At 36.6% G+C, this 20,270-nt stretch overlaps 1 protein-coding gene across 1 annotated transcript in view; it reads right to left on the bottom strand.

Moving 5' to 3' along the window:
* The window catches only part of TRIP12 (thyroid hormone receptor interactor 12), a 93,660-nt gene extending 73,453 nt beyond the window's left edge, over positions 1 to 20,207 (bottom strand). The window contains 2 exon segments of the mRNA XM_081328906.1: positions 4,082 to 4,228; positions 19,962 to 20,207. Of these exon segments, the coding sequence (XP_081185032.1) occupies positions 4,082 to 4,179 (98 nt within the window). The 5' untranslated portion in view covers positions 4,180 to 4,228; positions 19,962 to 20,207.
* Positions 20,208 to 20,270: the final 63 nt, after the last annotated feature.

The raw sequence follows: 20,270 nt of genomic DNA, 5'->3' as shown, positions 1-20,270 counted from the left end.
CAGCCAACCAATGTACATAGCCATCTATTTCATATATATGATCCTGAACAGTTGTATAAACAAACTGACTATATTCCATCTCAATTTGCTATCAATCTCAATTGATGGTTTCTTAATGTTATTGCCCAGTCACATTTTGTGCGATGGGTGGCTATATAAATGACAGATAAATAAAGAAATCTATAATAAGATCTTTGAATAATGAATAAAACATTTATCTGTTCAAAAACCACTTTTTGCATTAAAATATAACCCCAAACAATGGCAGAATAGAAGATTCTAGCTATATTAATTTTGGATCTTTGCCCTCTCAATATATCATGCTTACAAAAAGGAAATTATATACATTCGTAAATGACAGAGAGATAACAATAGCACAATACTAAATCTCAAGAGGCATACCCTAAATCACAGTTGCTGGGAATTATCATACCAATTCTATGGATTCATGAGGTTTTATATAAAATTAATTGAGAAAATCCTAGCATAGTTTTTCCTTTTTATTCAGGCATCAAACAATATTTACTTTCAGTTTTTAGAGTCTTTCTATGAATTATATACAACTAGATAGCCATATTCCATTCTCTACTTAGTTGATTGTTTGCTTAATTATCTGGACCGAGATGCCCTACGCACAGTCACTCATGCGCTCGTGACCTCCCGGTTAGACTACTGCAATGCTCTCTACATGGGGCTGCCCTTGAGGACCACTCGGAGGCTTCAGCTGGTGCAGAATATGGCCGCGCGAGTCGTGATGGGAGTCTCCCGATACTCCCATGTAACACCTCTCCTCCGCGAGCTGCATTGGCTTCCGGTTGCCCTCCGGGTAAGATTCAAGGTGCTGGTGATGACCTATAAAGCTCTAAATGGCATGGGTCCGGATTATCTTAGAGAGCACCTGCTGCCAGCATCAATTTCCCATCGTCCTGTGCGCTCCCAGAGGGAGGGCCTCCTTAGGGTACCACCGGTCAGGGAGTGCTGACGGGTGATCCCCAGGGGAAGTGCGTTCTCTGTGGGCGCGCCTGCCCTGTGGAACCATCTGCCTGTGGAACTCCGGACCGCCCCCGACCTTCTTTCGTTTCACCAGGACCTAAAAACTTGGTTATTTGATTTATCTGGCCTGGACTGAGGGGTTTTAATTTTTAAACTTTTAAATTTTTAAACTTTGGGCTACTAATTGTTATTTAATCTTATTTTAATTCTATTTTAACTCTTATTTTGTCTTTTAACTTTGCCCTGTAAACCGCCCTGAGTCCTTCGGGAATAGGGCGGTATATAAAACTAATAAAATAAAATAAAATAAATAAATAAATAAATAGTGCTGGTTAACTGTGTTTTTTCCTGTGTTTGAATATTATGCAGCCTGTGTTCTCCAGATATTTACGGATTTTATAATACTGACTTAATATATGTGTATTTGTATGTACTAGTATGTACTTTACTACTGACAACAAAATGAAATGAGAACTTATAAATTTATTCAAAATGTCAATGAATTTACAGAGCTGAGCTTCTTACTTGTTAACTATATATCAAATATAGGGATATTTCACTTTGAAGTTAGAAATATTTTCTAGACTGCAGAAACAGTACTTAATTATTACCTCTTAATATTTCAATGTTAATAACTTACAGATTCAAAAAAGGCAGGTATAGCATTCTGGAAACTGTACCCAAAAGAGATTGGTGCAAACATAAAAATGTTTATACAGTAGTTCAGTGACCTCTCATTCAGTGATCATTCAAAGTTATGATGGTGATGAATGAGAGCACCTATGATTGCTCCTCATAGTTGCAGCTATCACAGCATCCACAAGATCACATAATAATGATTTGGGCTGAAAATCAGGTAATCATGATTTGGCAATTGACTTGTAATTATGACAGTCTCAGTGTCCCACAATTGCTAATTGTAACCTTCACTGGCAATATCCAACAAACAAAGTGAATACAGAAGCCATTAGGTGGTCACAAATGTGATCCCACAACCATGGTATATTGTAAATGCATAAGATTCGCCTAATGACAGCAACTGAGACTGCTGCAACTGCATTTTAAGTTAGTCTGTGACCTGACATCACACAATATGATCGCGTCACTTAGCACTGAATTTGCTGATTTCAATTACCATTGTTCAGCGATGACTACCTGAACACAGCATTACTGTATAATGCATTAAAAAGAAAAACAGCCTGCAGCTATAATGAATAAAATTTTCTACATTTTTATGTAGAAAATAGCTACTTTAAATTGAAAACTAAGGATTATCAACTATCAGAAATCTACCTGTAATATGTAATCATTCAGCATCTACAAAAAGTATTTCCATGAAGCATGTGTATTCCCTAAACCAGACATGTCAAACTCACGACGTCATGTGATGTCGCGCAACGTATCAGGACGGTTTTGCCACTGCCAGCAATGGGGTGGGCACGGCTTCCAGATGACGCGACCGGCCCACAGGCCGGCAGTTTGACACCCCTGCCCTAAACAATTTAAAGGTGAGCTATTTCTACTCTGAAAGTAGCTATTACAAAATACTCAGAATTTTACTGCATCTCATGAAACAATATTAGTTTTTTTATAATTTAAACTTATTTACTCTTAATCCTTTGATAATACTGCATTCCAACTCATGATGTATTTTCTTCAAACATGACCCTAGAGATTAGTTTGTTAGATATCCTTCAATTTCCCCAGGTAAACAAGTATCCTACCATTAGTAAAGAGGAAATTATTGGTGTAATGTTGAAACAACTGGGAGGGGAAAAAACATAAAAGTGTTTTGCATAAAAATCCAGAAAACATGATTTTTTCCAGTGAAAAATTATTAAAAATCTACTGTTCTTCAGATATAAATTTTGAGAAAATACTGAAACCAAAATCTTATTTAGAGTGAATGTTACAACAATTTTAATTCTTTAATAAATCTTGCTCCAGACAATGACGGTGTTATTTCACAAGCACACACCTAAGTTATATTTCTGTTTAAGATACAGTTCTAGGGAGGTACTATTTTAAGCTTCTTTAAACCCAAAGTAAATTGACCACCAGAATGGCCACTTACAGTAGATCAAATCTACAGTAGCTCAAATTCATCTTATTGCTACAGTTCTAATAATCTTAGCTATATGACTCCCTTTTTAAAACACAACTTGCATACTATTTAAACCCTTCAACACACTTACTAAATAGAGTATCAGTAGAAATTGCTAAGTATGTTATATAGATATTAACATTAAGTGGTATTTAAATAGTAAAAAAAGAGAAAAAGTTCTGAAACTCATTATGAATTTCTGCTAGGTAAGAGATGCAGACACTGCCATTTTCTCACACCTAAATTAAAGATTGTCCATACATCCTTCAGCCAGCAGAAAACTAAAGCAAAATAAATGTCCTGTCCCTAATGCCAAGTCATATCTTCCCACCATAGCCATTGTTCCACTTCAGGATAATAGTATCCTGAAATCAGATTATTTAGAGTTTATTAAACACAACCACTGATTTTCCTTTTCCCAATGTCATCACCTGACAGAAAACTATCTGCCAATCATAACTCTTATCAGAAGTTTATCTAGAAGGGTGGGAGACTACCCAAGACACTGTGATAGGTTCTTCAGTTTACTGGAAAAGTTTTCCAGCCCCCAAACCAACTGTTCAATTAAAACCTGACTACACTAACTACTAGTATCAGTGGGATCTTGTCTTTTACAGTGCTACTGGTTTCCGCTATCTTAATGGGAAAACATTATTTCATTCTGGTATGTATAACCATATTTGTACACTTCTCCTTTAAAATATAGCACATTATTTAAAATTGTTCTTTGTAGTTATTCTGTGTGATTCGTATTTGCTGTTACTGTTACTATTCAGATAGTAATATCAATAATGAGCTCTTTTAATTAGTGCTTAGGAGAAAGTTACGTAATTTCCTGTCATTTTAGTCGTTAACAATGTATTCAAAAATATCAAAAATATTAATTACTACATTCAAACCCCAGTTTATATTTAAAAGACATCACAGCTTCTTTTGTACAATAAATTATGCTGACTTTTGATAAATTTGAAGAAATTAGCATACCTTCCTCCTACTGCGTCGTCTTGTGATTGGGCCCCGACAGTGTTCCTTCGTGAACGTCGCAGTGACCCCCCTGGACTGTTATTAGGCCGGTTGGACATTGGCACCTCTCTCCTGAAGGGACATACCCTTTCTAGACACTACCATTCACTGAAAAATAAAACAAACATTTTTATTTAATCAAAATATAGGACATTCACCAACAAAATTGTCTGTTTGTGGGCTGACACATTCTACTGTATAGCAAAAAAAAGGCTTAAATAGTAAAACCATGAAACTTACTATATGTTGTTTTGTTCTTGCTATGTTTCCATTTTTTGTTAAAGGTTATTTTAACACCTCAGTTTTACAAAATAGAGAATCAAGCATTGTAACTGTTTCATTCAATAACTGATTTTATGAAATGTTTAAATTACCTCTCAATTACCTACTAGAATCATTTCTATTTTTCCAAATTATTGTGTTAGATATTTCATTATGAAACATAATCTGAGAGTTTATGTTTATGAATAGACAATACTGGTGTTTTTTAAATGCACAAATTAAATTGATCCTAAGTTAACACAATGAATAAACAGCTGGGATACAAAAAGAGTAAATAAAATTCAAGATTAAATATCAGTATTTTCTTATTTTTAAGCTGCAAAAAACTATGCAGGAGCACTATTTTCTTGCAATATTATCCAATGAAAGTTATATCATAAAAAATGGACCAATAGTCCATTTTAGTCTAATAATGGCCTATCAGACAGTCCAATAATGACCTATCACAATGCACTGAAAAGAGAGAAGATATTTCATTTATAGGAAGAGCCAAATAGATATTAATCAAGAGGTAAGAATTATTTGCTGAAATACTCCCAATATCATAGTATAAACAGATTTGACAGGATATATCATATTAAGATTACTTTTAATTGGCTAACTAGGTCAATTAGTAGAAAATGCAAACTCCCCTACAACTGTCTACTATTGAAAGAAAAAAATGATAATAAAGAACTCATATTTTTTTAATAATGATGTTTATGGAATTTTAAAGCAAAGAATTCTTTCTGAATATTATGTTAATTATGCTATTTAATATTTAGACATCTGTTGTATGTGAAACACAGTCACCCAACCCATTTTGCCTATGAAAATAAGAAATATTCTTAAACAGAGTATAGAAGCACATAGACAAACATCATTCCAAGTGATAGTTTATGGTGTGTACAAAGAAAAAATGTTGTGAATCATAGACACATGACCATGAGATACCGGAAACAACCCTAAATATGGGCCAGTTGCTGAGCACCCAAATTCCGGACACATGGATGCGGGAAGGGAGGGGCAGTTGTTAGAACTTCAGAACTAATGATAAGTACCTTTTGGGGAGTCCATTGTAATTTCATATAGTTGCTAAGCAACCGGTGTAAGTCAAGGACTCTCTACTTACTTGCAAATCAAGTTCATCAACTCTCCTACAAACCATGTAGTTATCCATCTGGACTGCTCCATTAAAAAACAGTTAAAAATCAGCTATAATTTACATAGCAGACATGCGCCTGAAACTAGTCATTCTCTCTCATCTGGCCATCTTTGAGAGTGAAAGTGCTGCTTGATAGATTGATTTCACCTTGCACAGAGCCAAGCAGTACTTTTGCTCTCAAGGAGGCTAGGTGGAAAAAGTCACCCCCAAAATCCAAGCAAGATTTGCTGCTTGGATTTCATCACAGCCTTTTGCAGCCAGCCTTCATGAACCAGAGCGACTCCTCTGGGTAGACACCTGTGGCTTGCAACCTTCCCTAATGGCTTTCTCGTTAACTTTCTGCAGAAGCCAGCAGGGAAGATTGCACATGCGATTGCAGGGCATTTGGTAACTGATCATAAGATGCCAAACAACCAGATCACAATCACATGAGTGTGGGGGCACAATGGCCATAATGTTCAGGTATAGGCCATAAGTCCATTCATTCAGTGCCATAATTTTAACTATTTAACTGAATGGACATTAAGTGAGGACTACCTGTAGTAAACATATTGGAATCTTGCCACAAAGAAAATAAATCAGATGAAACTTGGATTCCTGCAAACCTACTCTGCTCTCAAACTATTCTCAAACATTTGAATGGGGTATTTTATTATAATTTTATTTTTGTTTGGTTTTTAATCTAAAATGAGACAGAAATGCTGCACTTGTGGCTTCTAGAGTGAATTACCTGAGTGAAAGAATCCCACTTTCAATATGTCAAGTAAAAACAAACTAGTGAACCAGAAGCAAGCTATGGAAATAAGTGAGGCAGAGAGATCTCCCGCCCCCAGGAATGGGACTGAGGGACACTGCAGACCACATTCTAAAATTTAACTCACAGCTGAACTTCAACAAATATTAGGGCCATGGGGGGGCAATCTATTATTGTAACCATACTCAAATGTTTTTTTAAAGGTTTCACCCTTTTTGATGTATTACTGTCACTGTACACCCTTCAGAAAATCAGAAGGCTGAGCTCAATCATCATTCGAGATTATACATTTTCTAGATGAAATTTCAGCCCTCCCATATAAACCAGACAGGAAGCGGGATTAGATGAATCCTACATTATTGTAAGGCTACATTAACGAAATCTTGCAGATCTGAAGGTACAAACTTCCCACTGTGATTTTTAACATTGATTCATTAGAAGGTACAGAATTCTTCCCAAGCTTCTCTTTCTGACCATTAAGCCATTGAGGGCTCCTGCCTCTCTTGTCTGTTTCCTAGGCAGAATTTCTTCTCTTCTTTCCCCAAGGTCATTCACGTACCCCATTACAGGAAATGACAGCATACAACTAATCCTTGGGTTACAGTGATAATTGTTCCAGGAATTTCTGTAGGCAAGCAATGTCATATAAATGCATTGCTTAGCAATGCACAAACCCGCAGTTGGTTGCTGTTTAACCCCAGGACTATATGGGCCATTAAGCATGAGGAGCCAGGAGTCCAAGACAAGGAAGCTGGTGGGTTCAAGTACTATGGAGTGTCGTGGACAGGCGTTCCAGGGCGGGTACAGATGTGCAAGTGAGCAACTACAGGCAGGCACTTAAGAGCGGGGTATTTGCACAGATGCTGCAGGCAAGTGCTAAGGAACATGGGCAAGTGGAAAAGGGAAGGGAGTGAAAGCAACTTACAACTTCCCACTGGCTTCTCCATTGGCTTCGTTCATAAGAAGCCAGCAGAAAACATTGGAAATAACTATCACATGATTGTGGCTAACTGCCCTGTCAGCACAAGCTGGGCACGATCACATTACTGTGGGGGTGCTGCAATAATCACAAATTTGTGGACCAGTCACAAGCGCTTCTTATTCAGTGCCACTGTATCTTTGAATGGTCATTAAATGAGTGGCTGCAACTTGAGGACCTTTATGTGCATTTTATCTAACTACTAAGAAGTACAGTAATCAACTTTGTAATTCCTTTGAAGTAGCTAGGGCTAACAGAGTCTGCAGCAAACCATAATTATAACAAAATGATAACATACTTTGTGTCATCATTACACAAACATTGCTTTTATATTGTTGCAGCAGAAATCAGAACAGAAATTGCAGGATTTTGGGGATGAAATTATCTTGCATGTTTTCTCATTTGTCCTATCTCCATCTGTGGATGACCACAAGTAGTGCTCTACTCTGCTGAATTCACAATACATGGCCCACTCCATTCATGTATATACAGTAATCTTCAACTTACGACAATTGGGACAGAATGTCTGCTGCTAAGCACCCAATTTTATACCTTTTTTGTTATTAAGCAAATGATTGTAATTAGGAGGACCACTTGTAAATTACTTTTTTCAGTGATGCTGTAACTTTGAACATGTCATAAACAAATGGTTGTAGGGCAAGGACTACCTGTACTACACCCTTCTTCACAAATTGCAGAATATTTATTATGTGCTTAAAAACATGTGCAGTTACTACAAAAGTGTGAAAATCTATCCTTAAGACAAAGATTATTTTCTAATTACAAAAACTTTCTAATCTGCAAATGAAGCCAAAATCTAAATAGCGAAACATTACAGAAGTGCTTCAATAATGGCTCAGTATAGTACATGATTTCAAAACACTAAGCATACAACAATGGACTTTCCCTAGTGTATCACTAAGTCTTTCATCAGCAGCATTTCCCTTTAAACAATATACATGATTTTAGTTTCCAGAAAATATTCACTTTTTATAAGAGTCCAAACATTATTGCCCATGGGCAACAATGTCCTACCTTGCTAGTCCCCTCTCCTACTCTCAGAGTTTGAAATATTTCAATTTGGAATGAGATTAAAAAGATAGAAAATTACTGATCAAAACACTAGCCTCCATTATTATCTCCACTTACAAATTGCCTTGAATTCCATAGAAGCCCCATAACTATTCTTGTAAATAAAATAATAAGTGCTGGTGGCTCAGTGTTTTGTTTGGTTTTTAATGAAAAGGATTGGGTGATAAGAGTCTCAGCCAACCAGCCAGCATAAAGATAGGAAATGATAGCTAGCCAGCATAAAGATTGCTGACATTATCAGCTGAAGAAGAGGACTGGCAAATCACAACTAATCAGCTACTGTGTTTTCTGTCACATGTTCAATGTTTTTCTCATGGGAAAACTAGGTTCATACATTATCTGCGCCAAGATATAATCATGATTTATTTTCATTAATAAATATTTTATTATGAAAATAATTTATTTTATTATGATAAACCATAATGGTAAAGTATGCAAAAAGCAAGAGGTTTTTTTAAAACATAAATGCTTAGGTTTTCTTAACTGCATTTAAAACTTCTTTAGTACAACAGCATATAATAGCTATCTGTAATTTTTTTTCATAGCCTATCCTTTCTACGTGTCTTAATTTTTCCACAGTTTATAAATGGTCAGTTGTGAAAGAGTTATAAATTATGGTTTTAAAAAATATATACATTTTTTCTTTTTCCTTTGTTGGACACCAACAGGGGCTCATCTAAATGAGCACATTTTATATGCAGGGAATCAAATAGTACTTATCAACATAAAGGTCACTCATTCAGAACAAGGAACATCTTTGTACATATTTTCCCCTTCCCCTATTGTTCTTCTGCAATCAGAACAATAGTATGCATATCATTTATATGCATGTGCATATATACAATAATTTCAACAATCTTTCATTTTAGCCATTTAGATAAAATTAAGGTAGATGCTAACACAATTTTATGTCAAGGTCCATGTAGCTCATGTTTCAGAATTTAATCAAATGTACACACTTTAAATTAGCAAGCTTTCAGAGGGTAATAAGGTCTTTCGTTTGGGAAAAGGAAAGTTATTTCAAGGGACTAGCTCTTTCCCTCTGAGTCTTCCTTCCATTCTCAATAATCAAAATACAGAAGAATATTATAGTATAAAATGCAATATGAAGATACCACCAATATGTCTCAGAAGTTTCAGGAGGTATCAGGATACGATCAAGTTCTCTAAATTAGATGATTAAATCAATTAAACCAATATTTTACTCAGACCTCTGAAACAGAAGGTATTTAAGAAAATATGCAAAAAATGCCTATCCCTATGTTATTCTCAGTCCTGAACTGAATTTGAGGAAAATCTGAATTAAGATTCAGCTATAATTACCGTACTATATGAACAATGTACATTATGCAAAATATATTTAGGAAAAAGTAGTACATATTTTCTAAATTGTAATTTCAACTAAATATTTCAAATTTTTATCTGAATTATGTTTTCAATCTTTTTCCTGTTTTTAATTTGTGATACTAATAATACACACACAACACAGCTGAATACGGAGTTATATTTTAAATTCATTTGAACTCAGTTTAAAAAATTGATAAAAAGCATCCAGTTTTTTTCCTTCACTAACATACATTACCACTTTGCCTCTGAAGATGCCTGCCACAGTTGTCAATGAAATATCAGGAAATCTGCTTTCTAGATTAGTCGACCCTGAAGCCCAACTCTGCCCCAAAGAGTAAATGTTTCCCAATTTAGGACAAGAGTTAGCAATGGCACAGGCACCCAAGCATTCATCATTGTCTATATTAGCTATAACAACTTTCAGGGCAAAACGCAAGATGCTCAAGAAATAAATATTTGCTAATGAGGTTTGAAATAAAATCACATGAGTAAGATGATGGAAGATATTTTTTTTATCCCATTTATATCCCGCCCTTCTCCGAAGACTCAGGGCAGTTTACAATCTAAGCACAAATCAATGTGATTAGCAATAGCCTTCATTCTATGTATATGCCTGCTTATTAGGGCTTTCCCCTCCCCCAGCGGCATTATTACAAAGTCAGCTTATCGCCCCCAACAATCTGGGTCCTCATTTTACCTACCTCGGAAGGATGGAAGGCTGAGTCAACCTTGAGCCTGGTGGGATGCGAACCTGCGCTAATTGCAGGCAGCTGGTGTTACTTAAGGAGGCATTAGCCCACTGCTCCACCAAAGCTCTATTTTAACACAAGGCTTCATAAATCACTGAAATAATTCCATTTTTAACAATAGTAGCTTCTTCTCTGAAATAATTAATCCAAAATTAGGAATAAGTTGAAAACCAAAAAAGGAAGAAAGTTTGTTTTGGTTTTCCAAATTCTAAATAAGAGAGATACCTGAAGGACGAATTGACCTCTTATGGAAGTCACCAGGTTAAATTCCTGGCATTACTTTTACCTTTAATTTTTTTTAAAAAATGTGTATGTTTTTACTAGAATTATATTCAATTTATCATATGTTAAAGCAAGCCAGATAGAACAAATTAGTACAATTTGAAACTAATGATGGCTATCCTGCAAGCACATAATGCAAGCACATTACTCTTTTAAACATTTACAACAATTAATTGAACTAAAACTGGTTCAGTTCCTAAGACTGAAGTTGTATATATATCTGCTTACACAGTGCTAAAAGCTATATTCTATTTTTATTCTTTCATGGAAAGAAATTACATAAAGAGGCTTAAAGCTCCATTTATTTGCCTGTCTGTCTGCCCATCAGCAGGATAACTGCCAAAATCATTGTGGGACCAAATTTAGTATGGTGGGAAAAGTCTGTAAAATAAAGACTGAGTTTAAGGATGGGCTAGATATGTCCGATGGCTAGGAATAAAAACATTTCAAAAAAGATTTCTCCAAACAGACAAATAGATAAACACAACATACATATGTCCAATTAGACCCTCCCTAATGTTCAAAAAACCTTATGCTCACTGCTCAAACAGGCCGGGGGAAAATTCAGAAGCCATGCCCTACAAGTTATCCATATCTAATTTCATGAAAATTAATCTGAAAAAAGTCTTGCTTAAAATTGATTTGTATGATATACAGTCAGAACATATATTCAATTTACATCAAACAAGAATGTATTTTAATAAAACCAGGCAATACTTTGGATCTGGACTGGAAAAGTGTTTCAGAAACACACATTTTAGGACTTCACATCTCATACAGTAGTTGCATATTCCTAGAAAGGGCATGGCTATTTTAATGAGCCACAGGTAGAAGCTGCATTTGTGCAACTACGCATATTGAGTCATCACTTCTAATCAAAAAGGAAGCTATGCAGAGTTCTACTAAACCAAGCATTACCAAGGAACGATTCTGTCAAGAAGGTACCACAAATGATGCATTAGTCTTCACCGACAAAAAGCATACTTTGTCATAAAATTCACACACAAACTGAAATCCAGGAGTGACTATAAGTAGTTCAGGCCACACAGGATGACTGAGTTTAATGTTTAGGACAAACAAGTCCTGGAAAACCTCAACTTACTTGTTTTTGTTACAAGTTACTGAAGAGTATGCATTTGATAATGGATAGAATCTGCATTATGGCCCCTTTACTGTTCTAAATTCTGCTACCTCCTTTTATCTGCAAGTGTTTGAAAGCATATCCCCTATTCTTATATCACCATGAAAATGTATTGCACTACTGAAAGTTTATGGATAAACTATAGAAAAAGTAATCATATCATGCCATAACTTAAGTTTTGAATTTTTACCAGTCCCAAACAGTGAATCAAACTGAAGATTAACCAATAATAACAATAATAATAAATTACATTTGTATGCCACCAAATGTCAAAGGCTCATAACAATTAAAAATCAATTACAATTTATAAATATTTACTTAATAAATTTATAAATTACAGCATGGTATCCTCCAATTTCAATAGAAATAGTGAAGCTCTTTATCTGAGAAGAGGACTGGAGAATTCACTTTTATCTACTTCATTCAAGGATGTGTTCTTTCTAGTTTACAACTTTCTCTAGAGATCCAATGTTCTATTCCAGGGGTGTCAAACTGCCGGCCTGCGGGCCAGATGCGTCACCGGGAAGCCACGCCCACCCCATTGTCAGCAATGGTGAAAAAGCTCCAATATGTTGTCCGAAGTCACATGACGTCACGAGTTTGACATGTCTGTTCTATTCATTCCAAATTTAAATCATATGGCTTAGCTTCCAGTACCTTTATCTTTGGATTCATATGTTCAGAAAGAAGTTTGAGAATACACAATTTTCATAATATCACTAATCATATAGTCAGAATGTTATACCATATTAATAATACACATAATATATACTTTAACAAGAAAACCAAAGTATGAACTCTGCATTCCTCCATATAGCTCTCCTCCTTAAAATGACTATGAAAGTCACTATCAGGTTTTTACAGGGATGCATTCATATGCTCTGATGTTCTAAATGGCATATTAACAAGCTCATCTAATGTAAAGATCAAGTTCTTCCCTTCAGTCCAGTGTCTATCTTCTGTATCTGTGGAACAATTTCATACTAGCTAACAGGTTAGATATCCAACAATGGACAAGAGATTTCAATCTCTAGTGTAGACTACTGCAAAAGTCTGTAAATGTTCTGTCTTCTGTAAATGTTCAGGATCATATAATCACTGTTGATAGTCTTCTTAAAAAGATTAAATACATATTTAGAAATTCTAATTATCATGTACTGCATTTGATGTGATAAGAAAAGGGCTCTTCTCTAACAATCTTTGTAAACCTGTTTATCAGCTAGTGAGGTCCAGAAGAAGAGCCTTTTCTTCCATAGCTCCTGTCCTCTGGAACAACATACCCCGAGGTTAGATCCATAGCCACCCTTGTGGCCTTCCAAGAGAGCCTAGAGACCTGGCTCTGCCAACTGGCCTGGGTTCTAAATGGGGTATGTCATTCTGAAGGTGGTTAATAAACTAAGACCCCCATCTCCTCCCCATATGCATCTTGTTCCCTTCTTTCCCATATTTGTCGATATTAAGCCACATTTAATGTTACTATTTATTGTTTTAATGTTTCATGGGGGGGTTATGATTGCAGGCTGCCTAGAGTTGCATCCAGGCAAGATGGGCAGTGTATAAATATAATAAATAAATGAAAACTGAACTGCAATAGAGAAGGAAATATAACTAAGATTTCATCTGGAGTCATATATTTATCTCAGTACAAAACTAATCAGTACAATGATTAGGAAAACAACACTTTATAGTTTTCTACCAATCACAATCTTAAACTTCTCTCTCTTCCTAAGTGCTATTTGACCAATTCTAACCTCGTCTGCATACCCCTCCTAAGAGATCATGCAGGATACTATAAAATATTAAGAAGTATCTGGATGAACTGTAAGTAGAAGTTTTTTCATCAAACATTCCAGTGCCCTAAAAGACAGCACTGCTTCCCATTAAAGGAATTTATTTGTGGATTCTTGCTATTAAGGGTACTTCACAAACCAGAATAGTTTATGTTCAAATACTCAATTTATTCTGTATTATTCATTAAAACATCATACTTGGCTAAATTAAAACTACCAACTATTACGGGGAGCAAGCTTAGAGTTGCACAAAAGTTATTTTTTACAAGATTACAGCCCCAGTAAATTAGTCAAGAGATCTTATGTAATTTGCACTGTTTAAGATAAATGGATAAAATCAAATAATGTACTCCTCAGCAGACCAAACCAATATAGATAAGTCATGCAGTATGCTGCATCCACATGAATTCTAGGCTGGGAAATACTGAATGAACAAATCTCAAGTTTTGCTAAAGGCAAACAAGTCCAAATACTTTTTCCACAAACTCAAAGAGTCACTAGTGATTCATGAGGACTCTAACATTAGCTTAATGGCCACAACACAATATTCTTTTCAAACATTGATGCAAAACTGCCTAGTTAAGCTAACAATGAAAAAAAAAGCTCACCATAGCGTGCCATTAAACATATATGTATTAGTTTAAAATTTTTATTGTGAAACGCAGTTGCAAAGAAGAAACATTTCATTAAGTGGAATATCAATATTTGGTTTTTAGTAGTCAGCATGTTGAGGTTTTTTTTTTAATTTCAAATTAGTATCCCCTAATCTAGAAAACCCATTTAAACCTGCCCAAATCCAACTTTTCTAAGCAGAAAGGTCCCCTTTCTTTCAGTTTTTTTTCTCATTTACATTTTCTATTCTTCTCTCCCTAGCCTGTCAGAGTCTGTTTTTGAATTGCCTGGCAGAGATATTTTGCTTGCTTGCTGCCTTCCCACTCCTTGCAAAGGAGAGAAATTTCATGGTAATGCAGCCAGATCCAGTCTTACTCTTCAACCATCTTTTTCATTCCTCCCCTTAGGAAGACTTGGTCTCCTTGCCCAAGCGTTGTTCTACAATGCTCCTGCCAAGCAGCATAGGTGAAGGTTCCCAAAAGGCCCCGATAATAATATGAGAGCCAACTGTGCAACCCCACTGTTGTTGAGACAAAGCGCCAGGTCATCACCAACATACCAATCCTCTCTTCTGGAAGTGTTTCCTAGGATCAGTCTGCATATTTATCCAGCACAAAATATTCTTGCATTGCTTTAGCAGCCTCAGCTTCCCCTAAGTATTATTTTAAACCACAGAAAATAACTTGGAGGACCATATGTACCCCCCACAGGCCTCAGTTCTGCATTTTCTATACTAAAATAGAGCACTAATCGTTATTCCTGATCAAATGTTAAATCATAGCTGTATCATCACAAACACTAAGTATTGACATTCAACCAATGTGAAGTCACTGAAAAGGGATAGACAAACTACAGAAGCAATGTAATGAGTGGATGACCTTGGGAAACTAGGGGAGGAGATGCTGCCTAGAAAACAATCAGACAAGAGAGGAAGGAACCTTCAGTGCCTCAGAGAAAGAAACTTAGGAAAGACCCGCCTCAATTGATATGACAATTAAAAGTGATAGCCAGAAATTTGTACCTTCAGACTTGCAAGACTCTATTAAAGTACTCTTACAATAAAATAGAATTAGCTCATCTAGTTTTGTTTCCCGTCTGGTTTACCTGAGATGGCTGATAACTGTTTGACAATGAAACAATAATTGTTGCTGATATTCAGTAACATCAATATCACCTATAGATGCTACAATTTTCATACCTGATTCACTCACATTTAATTGAAAGTTTTTGTGCCCTGGCTGAACCTGAATCCATTTTATAATTTATGTCAAAGTTTCTTACCTAGTCATACACACACTTCAATGGCTCACCAGTAATTCATGTAGAATGAGTCCTCTCTCCAACTAGAGGAAAACAAAGTGGCCATTCAAGGATGATAAAAGAATAGGAACCCGGCATATCAAACTATTTCCTAGAGCCTAGGACTGAAGCAGCCTTCAGAAATGTTGTTCTTATAAAGGCAAAATAAAAAGTTTTACTTCAATTAAAAAATTTAGTTTGAATAGAACTGAATTCCTGGTAATTCATGAACAAATCATGTGTAATTTTCTTGGAAACAATATGGAAGTTGTTTGCCACTGCCCTCTTCTGGGATATTTTTTTAACTTTTCAGGCTCTATTTCCTAAGTGGCCTCCCAACAAAATATTAACCTGATCTAATGCAGCTTAATTTTCTGAAATCAGATAAAATTAGCTAGATATTTTACTCTTGGTATTTTAATAATTATTTGAATTCAATTAAAAGATGCTAAAGTAGCAGATACTGTTCTATTAATTCTCACTGAGACTTACAGTTGTGGCAATAAAGACTATTTTAGAAACACAATTTCAAATTTTATTATAAGATTTATTATAATAAATCTTCATTATAAGATTTAATATTAAGATATGAGAGATTTAGAACTAATATAAATAATTTAAATATATGGCTATGTGCATTATATTAACAATACTGAAGAAGTTTTAAATTAAGTCTAAATTGACTTAGGCAAACTTTCTTCAATCTCACATATTCCAGGTGTGTTGGGACTGCAGCCCCAGAATTTCTAACCAACAATTTCTAGGCTGATTCTGGGAACTAAAGTCCCAACACATATAAAAGCCACTAGCTCAAGGAAAACCAGCTGAGACATGTCTACCACACAACTGTTTGGGGGGTTGTTTTTACTGCAAAAATAGGAATAAAAGAAATAAGATTCCTGGCAGCAATAGTTTGGAAAGAACACGCCAAAGCGTCTAATATTACTAACATCAACCATTTCACTCACAGAATTATTGGATCAAAATTTCACAGGAAGCAGAAATGTCAAGTTTACCTGACCAGGAAAAGAATACAATATAGCTAAAACTTTAAATAAAGTTGAAAATATTGTAAATGCAGACAAATACAATCTCAGGATGGTATTAGGTTTTTGTATTATGTAGGATGTTCTTACATCCTAAGTGCCCATAACTTTACATTATTCATTAAAAATTTTCAGTATCTCCATTTTAATAATTCCTTCAGTCAGGTATCTTCAAATCAGTTGAGTGCTATGCTAAACATCTTCAGTTAACTGAAGAAACAGGAGGTTTTGTTTATGAGAATGATCTTTCCATTTACATTTTTGAACGCAAGGGCCTTAATGGAAGTTATTTATTTCAGAGTATTCTATTACTTCAAGTATAAAGAGAGAGAGAAATTACAGATGTATATAAGTAACCTGTTTACACTGTCTTCTTTTCCTCTGACACAATCTGGTGTTCTCAGACATGCCTTTTAAACAGTACAAAGCATAAATCAGATAAATATTCTCAACTGAAAAGTATTTTCAGTTCCTAGGTGCCAGCATCATATCCATAAAGCAAGATAACAAAGCCTCCAAAATATTTCCGTATATCCAAAATCAGAATCTACTATACTAAATCCATTTAATACTAAGAACACACACATAATTCACGACAAGTGTAACAAAATGTTACTAATCCTTTATAGTTTTCAACTATCCTGTATCTAACAGTTTCTATTAGGCTTTACCTTTCTTATCTCCATCTTTTCGACCACATCAGCATTCCCAATGCTTTGCTGATATCATACATTTACTGAAACTATTTTTCTATTTCTTATTTGATTGTGAATGCAGTTCCTATACTTGGGAAGAGCCAGCCAGTCAACAGAAGTATAGCCTTTTGTCTAGGTACTATTCTTATTCAGTGTAGCCTCTATCCAATGTGTTTATCTGTCAACAATATAGAGGAAAATAATAAAAATGTCAGCATGGGACATCCCCCCACTCCCCCAAAAAGTACAGGAAATTTTCAAACATAACTAGTAGTAGAACAGCACCTGTAAGTACAAGGCTACTGTATACTAAGTGGTTAGGATAAAGACCACCTTTTTTAAATGCCTCAAACATACACTCCCTTTTATCATTTAAGTTTTTCTTTTCTTTAAACTATTTGATCCAAGGGTGCTTATGATTTTAAAACTTTTAACAAAGAGATTACAGCCCAAACCTAATTCAGTTTTAATACAGCATATTCTCAAATACATCAAATTCCAGCCCTAATCAGTATTCAGTAAGAATGACATCAATTAATATTAAGTTATTAATAAACTTGAATAGAAACGTACATTGATATATTGAATTCAATTTATGAAAACTTAATAGTTAACATTTAAAATTTCAAAAGTTTTGAAAAATTGATTTTGCTGGACAATAAAACTTCACCTCCTCCCAACATTTCTGTTAACATGCAGGCAGACTGTAAACATGTCATCATTTGGTTAAGACCTTATTTATGGAATACAGGATCAGGCAAAACAAAGAACAAAATCTATTTATTTCATAACCTTTCACAGATCTAATACCAACTCTTGTAATAAAGCCATTGTAAAATAAGGAAATGGCTTGGTCAAGAGTAATGAGATGTGGCTTTAAAGCTGTATCAATTCAATGCTTAGGTTAATTAACTGGGCTAACGCAAAGCTTAAAAGTAAGGAATTGTCCGTGAAATTATTAGATCAGAGGTATACTGACAAAGCAATCCTGAAATTAAGTCTTAACGAATTCTAGAAATATTTCTGAAATGCGTTCCAGACACTGAACACATTTACTGTATCCAATGCCAAGCTCTCATTTCTTTTCTCGGTAAATGCGACATAGTCAGGCCTAGTTATGTAGGCCTCTGTAATACAGACAGAACCTTTGTTCCACACATCGATGTTTCTTTCGTAAAGCTCTTGACAAAACTTTCCACTCTCCCCGCCTTAATGTTTTCTTGTTCCTAATGTAAACTTTTTCAAATTCCTGGTGTCTTTTAAACCCACTAGGAAGGACACCCCCACCGCGACAAGGCTGCCCATTAGGAGAAAGGAACAATAAAAGTTGTACAGCAGGCAGCCCGGCCTGCAAGGCTGGCAAACGCCTCGAGATCAGTTTGACTGTTAGCCCGGTACTAGTCGGCAGAAGCTCAAGTTGCTCGGCGGGCAGGAAGGGGGTGAAGAATGTGAATAGCTAAATACGACGCGTTATGCAAACAAACCACAAGGTAGGCTAGTTTCTTCTCGAATATACCAGGAACACAAACCAGCTCTAAAATTACAGGGTGAAAACAATCTGCTCCAGGATTAGGATTCAACACCTAAGGGAATCTATTAACGATCATTCTCCCCCACCCCACAACTACACAATATGATTTTTCCCTGTTTTCGGCCCCAACAATCCAGGTCAGCGTTAAAGCAACTGATAATTTAGCTTTTTTCTTTTTTTTTTAAAAAAAAGAAGTGTTATCGTCTGGTTGGGAAGGGGGTTTTTTTCCCCCCTTGCTTCTCCTAAGTGTATTCAAGGGGGTTCAATAACAGCATCCAAGAAAAAATAAATAAGAGAGGAGGGGGGGAGGGGGGAATAGTGATTAGCCTGAGGAGAAAAGAGGCACAGCGAAATGCAAATCGGATTCAGGATAAACATTAAAGCTGTCCTTTTGTATCTAACTGCCACACAAAACCATAAAGGCAATCTTTACTGGGGCGGGGGGGGGGGAGAAGAGAGAGAGAGAGAGAGAAAGCAAAGTAGGCAAAGGGGTTAGGATAGACCCAAACCGCAGAAAGGAGCCAAAAGTCAGTTTTCGGTACCGTTGGAACAGGGGCCTTCAAATTCACTCACCCCTTTAAATACATCAAAGCTAGCAAGAAGAAAGACAGGAAAAGAAAGAAAGGGAACGGCTGAATCACGATAAGCTTCACCCTACCGCTTGGCCATTTTAAGCAGCTCCATTTCTGCCACCCTGGCTTCCCTTTCGTCACTTCTTCGCTTTGGGGGGAACCCCTTGACCCCTGGGACTTTTCCCCACCTCAGTATAAAAAAGCACCTTCTTTCCGGGCGATTACTTCCTCATACCTGCGAAAGGCCTCGACCCGTGAGACAGCCAACTCTCCCCCCCCCCTCTGCCCGTCTTCCCCTCCCCGGCCCGGGACTCCCTCGCCCCAAGCCGCCTCCTCTGTCAGGCTCCGCGAACCAGGCCCTTCCTGCCACCCATCCCCCCCGCTTCGGCCCTCGGTCAAAAGCAGGCAGGGAAACGAAGGAAAAGGAGGGACCTTCTACTCCCAACAAAAAGCGTCACCTAGAAAAAAATAAATCGCCCCCGCCCGTTGTTGTCTTCTCCCCACTCCTCCCTCCTTCGCACAGTACCTAGTTTGTCCCGACGCGGCCTCCGCAAAAGCACTCCGTGCCTCCCCGGTAGCCTTGGCTCCTTTTCTGTCCTGCCCGGCGCCTCTTCCCTTCAATTATCAGCTGAAGCCGCAGCACCGATCAGTGCGCCGTCTGCCTCCGCTACCGTACCCCTCCGGCGGCGTAAGGGGAGGCCGGGGACTACTTCACCCCCAAAGGGGGCCGAGGGCCCCCCTCTGCCCCCCTCGCCAGCAGCGGGTGTTCTCCTCCTCCCTGCTTCAGCGCTCCCTGCCGCGGAGCCGGCAGCCCCCCTCCTTCCCTTAAAGATCG

This window comes from Vipera berus, assembly GCF_964194415.1.
Source record: "Vipera berus genome assembly, chromosome: 5".
Classification (NCBI taxonomy): Eukaryota; Metazoa; Chordata; class Lepidosauria; order Squamata; family Viperidae; genus Vipera; species Vipera berus.
The sequence above is the reverse complement of the archived record's forward strand: the minus strand, read 5'-3'. Positions and strand labels throughout refer to the sequence as shown.